The sequence below is a fragment of the Vicia villosa genome, linkage group LG6 (assembly GCF_029867415.1).
Source record: "Vicia villosa cultivar HV-30 ecotype Madison, WI linkage group LG6, Vvil1.0, whole genome shotgun sequence".
In the NCBI taxonomy this organism is placed as follows: Eukaryota; Viridiplantae; Streptophyta; class Magnoliopsida; order Fabales; family Fabaceae; genus Vicia; species Vicia villosa.
Window position 1 is genome coordinate 141,382,685 of NC_081185.1, and position 10,289 is coordinate 141,392,973.

At 32.8% G+C, this 10,289-nt stretch overlaps 1 protein-coding gene across 1 annotated transcript; it reads right to left on the reverse strand.

The window, feature by feature from the left end:
• Nucleotides 1-2,121: 2,121 nt before the first annotated feature.
• LOC131610258 (uncharacterized) lies at nucleotides 2,122-8,444 on the reverse strand. The gene is made up of 12 exons (XM_058882151.1): nucleotides 8,193-8,444; nucleotides 7,808-8,081; nucleotides 7,259-7,573; nucleotides 7,076-7,184; nucleotides 6,886-6,979; nucleotides 5,036-5,123; nucleotides 4,843-4,926; nucleotides 4,509-4,605; nucleotides 4,341-4,428; nucleotides 4,030-4,135; nucleotides 3,859-3,951; nucleotides 2,122-2,943 (listed from the first exon to the last, which is right to left on the reverse strand). The coding sequence occupies exons 2-12, from the start codon at nucleotides 7,979-7,981 to the stop codon at nucleotides 2,533-2,535; spliced, it is 1,659 nt and encodes a 552-aa protein (XP_058738134.1). The 5' UTR covers nucleotides 7,982-8,081; nucleotides 8,193-8,444; the 3' UTR covers nucleotides 2,122-2,532.
• Nucleotides 8,445-10,289: the final 1,845 nt, after the last annotated feature.

Here is a 10,289-nt window from a genome sequence, read left to right on the forward strand (position 1 = left end):
ATTAAACTAAAAATGATGATGTGGCATGTTGTGTTGGATTTTTTTTTAATTTTTTTAATTGCTGACGTGGCTGCAATCTGGATTTTTTATTAATTTTATTTTTTAAAAAAATCTTATTTTTTTTTTTAAATTATTATTTGTTAAATTATTTTTTTAAATTTATTAATTCACATTTTTTATTTTATATGAATTATTGGTTTAAATGATAAAACATGATAATGTATTAAAAAATTAAGTATGGTGAGAGTTGAACCCACCACCATCACATTGCAACTCCAACTAAGTATCCACTAAGCTACATTGTTGGATATCAATGCACTTATATGAAACGTTTTTTAAACCGTAACTAACTAAGACTGATAAAATAAGACTAAGTTAATTAAAACTAAATTAAACTAAACTAAATTAATTAAAACTAAATTAATTTAAAACTGAACTAAGACTAATAAAATGAGACTAAGTTAATTAAAATTAAATTAAACTAAATTAATTAAATAAAATTAAACTAAATAAACTAAAAAAATTTAAAAAAATCCAACACAGCATGCCACATCATCATTTTTGTTGACCAAATTCAGTGAGGGGGCAAAACAGAAGAATCTATAAATGACAGAGAACGGTCATTTTTTTTTTTTTTACATGGTTGTTTTTGAGATTCGCCCCAAATGACAGGGGGCAAAATAACGTTTAACCCTTATAAATATAATAATTTTTTTTTAATTAGAAAATTAATTTTTAGATATAAAATATTTATAAGAATAAAATAACTTTTACATTCTAATGAATGTGTATATATAATTTGCATGAACGTTGAAATTAAATTTAAATAATTATTCAAAAGACATTTACAAAAAATTTAAAAATGTAATGCATTTGTAATATAGAAATGTCATTTACAAAATCAATTTAAAATATTTTATAAAAAAGAATATAAAATTAAGATTGTTATATTTATTTATTTTTTGCAAATTTTATGTCTAAGATTTAATTGTTATGCATTCGTAATATAGAAATGTTGTATTGAAAAATACTAATATTTTGAAAATAAAATTTATTTGCTTTTTTTAACAAATATATTAGCTTAATTACAATTTTTTATCTTTCTATTTAATTAATTCATATAATTAATTATCTATTTTAAATTCAAACAAATTTTGGTCATTTTTTCACATTTTTATACTTAAAATTAATTATATATTCATTTTTAAATGATGTGTCATTTGTAAAAAATTACAATCACCGTATACCAATTTTTGTGACCTTTAAAGATCACACATATAAATTATATGTTATTAAAAATATTAATTTTTAATTTTAATGCAAAAATATGAGAATAAAATCAAAATAATTATAATTTAAAAGAAAATAATTAATTCCGTGAATCAAGAAAAATAAAAGAGTAAAAGTGTAATTAAACCAACATTCTAAAAACAGTTGTCTTTATCACCTTTAATTGAATATAAACGTTGGAATTAGATTCTTTTCTGTTTTAAAAACAAACCTTGAGATTTTCAGGAGAAGCACGTCTTTTCTATTTTAAAACTACTTAGCTATTTTGCTTTGTGTTTTCTTGGCATGGCTTTCTCCAATGTTTGTATACTTTACAGATACTTTATGGCCAAAACCGTAGTCATGTATTTTCTAAATTGAATTTGAATAAGAAACAGTGGTTTAGGGAGAATGACAGATCTATACCTTTACAGCAAATAAGGGAAGTTACATTATTTTGATAGTGAGAGCGAAATTACTATCTACCAGTCACATTTGGTCAAAATAAAAAGGCATATATCCACTATACTTCAGATTTGAAAGAGATGGATAAAGGATAACCACATGCTTCCACTAATGACAGCAAAAGATTATACTATTTTATATTGCCCATCTTATCCAAAGTCAATGACATGAGATACCACTTTGGATTATTATAATGCCGCTGACACCAAGTGTGTCTCTGATCTATTAAATAGAATTCAAGCACTAAAAACAACTAATAATTTTATAGAGCAAGATCAAATTTGACCAACTTGTGATAGTAAACATATTTAACCTTTTTGTGAAATTTTGATACCATAATCACATTTTAGGACATGCTCTATTAAGCAATCAAAACTTCGCCGGAAGCATTAAAATACTAGCCTCAACAATAACATGACAGCAAACACAGTTCACTTCCCAGATTTGTGCAATACAAGTTGCTTAGTATACAAGTAAGAACAACAAATATGGCTTGTATGTGTATGCACTTCAAAAGTACCGATCTCCAAGGACCAATTTCACATTATTCCTGTAATCACTAATCAGATATCCTAGTAACAGCCGGTTTGTAATTACAGGAGGCGGTCGGAGAGAACTCTCCCGCCCATCCTCTTAGTTCTATCAATGGCATGCTCATCCGTTAATAACTGAATTTACAATAAACTAGCTGGTTCATCTTTACTTAAATCAAGATGTTAAAACTAAACCAGCCAGGAAAAAGAGATAAACAAACCATAAAAAAAAATTGCTTAAAACTCCTTTAGATTAAGATTTTAGTTATTGTTTGTAGCTAGAACTGCTGATCTTGCTAGAAAGTGAAGGCTTCTCCTTGAGACTGGTAGCTAACAAAGTTTCGGTGTTGCTTGGCTGGCTCTCGGCTATGCCAGGTCTCGTCCAGATTTTGATGTGTCCCTCCCGACAGGCTGTAAGAACAGATTCCTGGGTAAATACCAAGCTAGAAAGTGGCTCGGTATGCACCCGGTGAGTAACTAGCGGAGAGATTTTTGGAACATCTCGCATACTTGGAGCAGGTTGCAAGGTGCCCAATGGGACTGCATTGTCCCAATGGGATGACTGACTTCCAGCACTAAAAGTCGGGGATCCAAAAGTTGGGGATCCACCAGGGGGACGCCTCAACGGCACTACAATCTCGTCCATTTCCAGGTCCCATAGAAGCAGTTGTGTATCCTGACCAACAGAATATCTTAGTTACAAAATTATTACATAAGAGTTTGGCACATATCCAAGGATAAAAAGTTGAGGAACTTTAGAACAAGCCCATTTTCAAAAAATAAACGATTTATTGTAAATCCAAACAATAACAGTCACTTGCAACTGATTAAGACTATAAGGCCTCATTAAAAATGAAGTTAGAGTACAGACATTTAAAGCCTTTTCCCTCTACATCTTAGTTGGGAACAAGAAGATTCAACTATCTTACTAACATTAGTTTTCTAGATAATACTACCACGCTTCAAAATAAAAACTTACCATTAACTTATTTTGGTAGACACATTATGAGAGTAGGGTTTTGTGGGGAAATGAAAGAGAAATAAATTAGTATTTCAAGTATAAATTTTCTAATTCGATAACGTTTAATAAAAGGAATAAAATGATACGTTATCTTTAAAATTAACATCTAATCACATTCATTTTTTAGAGCATTATTGAATATAAAACTCTCTTAAATAAAAAAAGAGGACTACCCCCTCGTTATATGAAACCTGCTAAGCCATCTAACTAAAATACATTATGTCTGGTAAACATCTATGTAAAGACTTCCTAATCAAATGGCTTTTACTTCAGTTTCTAATTCCAAGGTGGCTTACTAAGCATGTTACATATATGTCCGTTTCTTAAAAACCAGTCAAAGACCCAAACATTTGAAATCCATGACTAAATCCAACTATTTCCCACTGTACCACTCTATCAACATTCAAAACCAAATAGTAATCAGTCAACTTCTAGGTATGCAGATACAATAATTTCATTTTCATCTGTCAATCTTAACAAATGCCAATAAGTAATCATTTGTAAAATTTTAAGCAGAGTCAAATCTACACAGACACGGGAAAGTTTTAATGAAAATATTTGTCTAGGTACCTGACCAACTGAACCAAATCGATACATAATTGTTTCTCCGTTGTCATTTGAATTTGGTGATGTCCAATATGAATCAAAAGCCACTCCACTGACCTGTCACAGTGTTTGCCGTAAACTTAATCAACACTATGGTAGGATAATTTGCCAACTCAACATTACCAAGCAACTTACCCATGAGCTATGTCCCTCACCCCATGCAACAACTTTGCGATCTTCCATGCTCCAAACTTGAACTAAATCATCTTCTCCTCCCGTCAAAATATACTTTCCATCCAGGCTGCCAAACAAGGGTTTTTGAGATGGGGTTGGTTTTCTCAAAAGTTTGTATAAAATATTTTAAAAAGTAAAAAAGATAATAACAAGCTAAGTATATGATATCTTTGATAAGTATCATTGTTTTACAAATTCTAGAGAGATAAAACGGGAAACAAATTCAAATATGTCAATCTTTAATAAATTGACCAAAACCAAACATAACTCACCTCCAAGCACAACATAATAAACCACCATAATAACTTTTTCCGCCGCATACAAGGTGTTCTTTTGCATAATCAAACACACGCAAGTAACCTGGATGCATTGAGAAATAAATCAGAGAAAAGAAATAGATAGAGATATACAATGAGAATGGCCATATGTAAAAGGCATACCATCTCGTCCAACAGTTGCCAAGTATGCCCCATCCGCTGAGAAAGAAATGCTGTTAATTGAACCCTGGCATATATGCCATCTCGCAACTGGATTACTCTGCAAAAGTCAACATAAAAATTATACATGTAAATGATAGGGTATACAACAAGTTATGCCTTAAATGTGTTATTTTGCAATCAATCAAACGACCAGTGAGAAAGGTGCATAATTAAAGAGCTAGACAAACATTACTAAAAAATATAAATTTAACTACAGCAAGGTTAAAGATAGAGCCAAAACACAGATAGAAGTAGCATATGCATTTTGTCAAGAAATGAATATCAAACTCATTACCTTACTGTACCGTGCATGAGAAACAGAAAACTGAGTTGGATCTTTGAGAATTGGGAATGAAGTATCGCCGGCACCATCTTTATTCTGAAATAGGAAAGAAAAGGGTAAATAATTCTGCTGCTAAACTCACCATAAAAAATATCAAAATAAGGGAACCATAACGCTAGCTTCTCTCTTAACAACTGATTCTTGCCTTTTCATATACGTACAAGTTCCCATCAGCATGAGCAACAACAAAAGCACCATCACCTCCGGGCACCCAAGAAATACATGTACAACGACTGTTTAAATCAAAATGCATCAAAGATAGATTCCAATTAGTGTTTAAGACATAATACCATTCCAATACAATAAAGTTCTACAGGGGAGCCTAAAGAAATTAATAAAACATCACAGTTTAGAGAATTGGCGTCTAACTTTTCTATTACTCAACCGCAAGAATTATAACCATAGAAGTCAATGAGATTAACATTCTTGTATTAAAATTTAATTAAAGTTTCCATTAACTAGAAACATCAACTGCTTATGTTTGGCTTGATTACTAGCTTTTATCTAACCTAATAACTAGCAAGCTTTTGGATTTGATCAACAGCCCAATACATAAGAAATCACAAGTTTTAAAAAGAATAAATCCTCGGCGAGAATAACCATTTATTTTCATCAAAATGCTAAATACAATTAACATCCATATTGAAATTTCTTTTCGTATAAAATCTTACGAAAAGCTGGGATGAACATGGCTATATCTACAAGGCCAACATTGGAAAACATACTTCCACCCCCATTAAAAGACACGGATAGCCAAATCATGGTTATATTCAAACATTTGTTCATATAACAGAGAGATTGCCGTCAAGGTAAGTACATCTAAAATATTCAAGTCAACAAGTTTATACAAACTACAAAGTGATATGATATCCTTTTTAACCTTCAGGACACTGCTCACATAGAACCCTAAAGAAACAGAAGTTTTGGAAGAAAAATTTTATAAGAGAAAACTGTCAACTACCATTCAAATCAACTACTTTACTCTGGCAACTTGCTTGTGTAAAACTATCATATATAATTTATAATGATCGAATACACAGTTCATTATTAAGAGCCACTACTATGACTAGAATAAATGAATAACCTATTCATTTTTATTATAGAACAGGTTTATTATACAAACTACAAACTGATATGATATGCTTTTTAACCTTCGGGATACTGCTCACATAGAACCCTTAAGAAACAGAAGTTTTGGTAGAAAAATTTTATAAGAGAAAACTGTCCACTACCATTCCAACCAACTACTTTACTCTAGCAATGGGCTAGTTTGCAGAAAACTATCATATATAACTTACATAACTTATAATGATCATATACACAGTTCATTATTAGGGGCCACTATGACTAGAATCAATGAATAACATATTCATTTTGATTATGGAGTGACATTCAAGGTATAAGAATTATCGAAGTCCAACCATCCGATGACAACCTTAACAGCCTACCATTCCCCTTATACTCTACTCAAATAAACTGACATGACACACTCAATCAACAGACAGGAATCTAAGGCTATGTTTGGATATCATGAAATGAACAGAGCGGAATGGAGCGGAACGAAGATACTATTCCATTGTTTGGGAATTTTAGAACGGAACAAGGTAAGTTGTTCATTCCGCCCAAATCGGAGGGGAAGGAATATAGTGGTAAGTGATCGAATGGAATCCATATCACTCCATTCCGCTCCGCTCCATCCATTTTTAAATTATCCAAACAATGCAATAATAATTTTATTCCATCGGATTCCATCAATCCAAACAAAGCCTAAAAAAAATATGAGTGCGTGCAATATTGATTCAATCCACATTTAGTAACCAATCCTCTTGGCAGCTGTGTGTGTGTGTGTGTGTGTGTATGTATCTCAACACTAACAGAAATAAGTACTCCTTGTCCTTCCACAGTCTAGGGCCATGCAACAATTTATAGAAAACTAACACTCTCACTCTCTCACTCATAGTTAAAATATCAATAGATGAGATCATCAAAACTTGCCTGTTATTGAGAATGCCGTCTTTGTTGTAATGGTGGGCCCCAACAATCTTTTTACCAACATCCTGTAATTGCTGTCTCAGTGACACTGAGTAGACTACAATAATACACACAGGTACGATAAACTCATAAACCTTAAATTCCCATACTGAAATGAAAATTCAAATTTAAATATCAGTTAACACTTATTTACCATCGCCGGAGAACAGGCCTATGAGCAAATCATGCCCGTCCTTAGCATCCTGATCAAATGCGTGGCACACGGGATTTGAATTACTGAAGTGGATAGACTTTATGGGGTCCTACACACAACAAGAAACCTCAAATGAACCTAACCCAAAACACTTAAAAATGCATCAAGATCCAACAACTATACCTTGTCTTGAGAATTCAAATCACTTATCAAAATTGCATCCCCGGCATTGAAGACCAAGTATGACCCTTTCCCATCAAAATTTGGATTAGCCACAGAGCTACTTGAACTCGAGGTCCCAATCGAACCAATCCTACCAGCCACTCCATTGCTTTTGCTACTACCATTTCCACCAACAAAACTTAGCGCCCGGCTTCCATTACTTCCTCCTAACAGTCTAGCCGCGGCTGACCGTACCCCACTGCTGGCACTGAAACTCGAAGACGAGGCGGTCGGAGTTGAAGGCGCCGGCTTCTCCTTAAGATGGGCCAATGTTACCTACTCATCAATCAAACCAACAATGTGCCCATATATTAATATAGCTTCGATTGACTCCACAATTACTAATCAGAAACAATTGAAGTATATAAAAAAAAAAAATTAAAAAAAAAAACCCTAGAAACAAATCAAAAAAATGAAGAAACACAATTGAACAAAACAGAAGGAAAAAAATAAATATACAAAATAAAAATTCAAAAAAAGAAAAAGAAAAAGAGGGGTTGAATGAAAAACCAGAGAAACGGTTTTGCCATGATTGAATTGAAGAAGACCAGCAGGGTGAGATTTCTCGAATTGAAGTTTATATCTTCCTTCAGGGGTTTTGAAATAGGTTTTGAGACCTTGAGACTGTGTAGGACCCGATGAAGAAGAAGACGGGTTCATATTACCGTTCGATGAATTCATCATCGTATCACGATCATCACAATTCACACAACAAAAACCACTATTTCTCTCTCTTTCACTTCGCTAGGGTTTCAAAACTCTTCAAAAATCGCTTTTTTTCACTCTGCAGATCAAATCAAAAAGGGAAAAACAATTGAAATTAAACTATACTATATATGAATTTGATTTGATGTTTTGGTACATGACAATAAAATTGAATTGTGAAAAACGGTACCTAAGTCAACGAAATTGACGGTTACGATTGAAATTGGAAACCGGTTTCTCGGCGGTGTTAATCTATGTCGCCATTATAGGTTTTGTTTGGTCATCTAAAACTCAACTCAGCGGAACGAAGCAGATAGATGGGAAGCAAGAAAGTAGCAACGGAAAACGATTCAACGTTGTGTGCACATTGTTTCTACGATTTCGCTTTCGAAGTGGTTTGATGTGTGTGCGATGGTTCCAATGTCCAAGCCCATGGAGGTGGATATCATAGGCCCAAATAAACAAGGAGGTGGACTTTGGTAAGCCTAGATTATGTCTCATATTTTAAAATGAACGGATCAGAATGAAAATGAGCAGAGTGAAATGGAGTTGTTGAGTGGAATTACACAATATGGATATGTTAAGATAAAATAAAGACATTTTCTCATTTCGTTTAAGTCGGAGGATAAAAAAATTGTGGTAAAGGTTGGAATAGAATGGAATGAAATTGAATGGAATAGATTTCACTTCATTAAGCTCTACTCTGCTCCATCTGATTTTAACTAATCTAAGTAATAGAATTTTATTTCATTTCATCTCATAATATTTCATTACATCACATTCCATCAATCCAAACAAAACTTTAAGAGTTTGCCCTAAGTGGAAAAAATATTTGACGAAAAAAAATTAATATAGGAAAATCGTTAAGCATGCCTTTAAGGTTGATTAGCAAACCTTGCATTCATCCTCAGAATAATAATGTTTCAAACTGAAGAATGGTCCATGAATATCGGCTCGATTTATAGGTTCAATCCAATAAGGTTGCATCAATCACTAAGGACCAGATGGACCTTCGTCTATAAGCTCTATACACAATGAATCTTCGCGGCAAACAAACAAAAGATAGTTATAATTGTTGAAATTCTGGTCTTCAAATCTCACATGCCCTAAGAGATGTTGAGACATTGATCTCTAAGCAACATACAACGAACTGATATCCATGAACAAAAACAATGCTGGAAAGTAATTGAATACACAGAATTGTTAATCCAGTTCGGTGTACAACAACACCTACTCTGGAGGCTACCAAGCCAGGAAGGAAATCCACTATTACCAGTATCAATTCGAAGCTAAACAACCTCTGATTTACAATTTCTCACTTAATCCATACCCAGTGCAACTTCTACCTAAGAACTTCCTAGATAAGAGAAACCCCTCTCACTTTCAATCAAAGTGGTGATGTCTCACAATAAATACCCTAGTTACTAATATTGGCGACCCTTTACCACAATCTTCAATTACAAATAATACACGATTAAGACTCCCTTAATCAACTAATAATTGATCTTGCTTAAAAGCTTTGATCAAGAACAATAGCTTGAAACACAAGCAACACACACTTAGATAAATGTATCAACGATACCTAAGTGACACACATACATTCAATACTTAACAGCTTATGAATGCATGACAGAACTTACAACTTCATAAAAACATTCCTACTCTTATATCAACATGATATTAGAGAGACTCACAATTTGCACACAAACCCTAACCTATTCCGATAAGCTATGCTCTTCAATTAGGTTTGTAGTCTTCTATTTAAAGCACTCATCTGGTTTGGACTCGGGCTTTAAAACGCAGCAGGGAGACTGCTATAAATCTGCAAAATATTCTCCTTAAAATACGTCTTCAGTCGTTACTTTCCTAAATATTCACCATATTTAAAAACCATGAAAATCTTCGTAACATGTAAAATCTTTTATCCTCAAAGTTAGGGCTAGATTGAATCGCATAATATTCTCCAAATATTCTGCATCTGTAACAACTTAAACATAATCCAAAAGTTCAGTTTAACATCTAGTCACGATGTTGGATGATCCTACATAGGACATCTTAATCGACATGTTACTCCAGATGCAATTGATAGAACATATTGTTCAACATAAAGTCCAGCATATTATATTATGCAGTTTGAACATTCTATTTAACACGTTGTTGTCTAATTTGTTTTACTAAAATTAATGTCAATCATACAAACATAGAATTAACAATTGTATTCTCTATATATGAGTATGAGTCACACTTGGGTATTCTTTACTTTTACTTGTAAAGTTTTACCTCATTC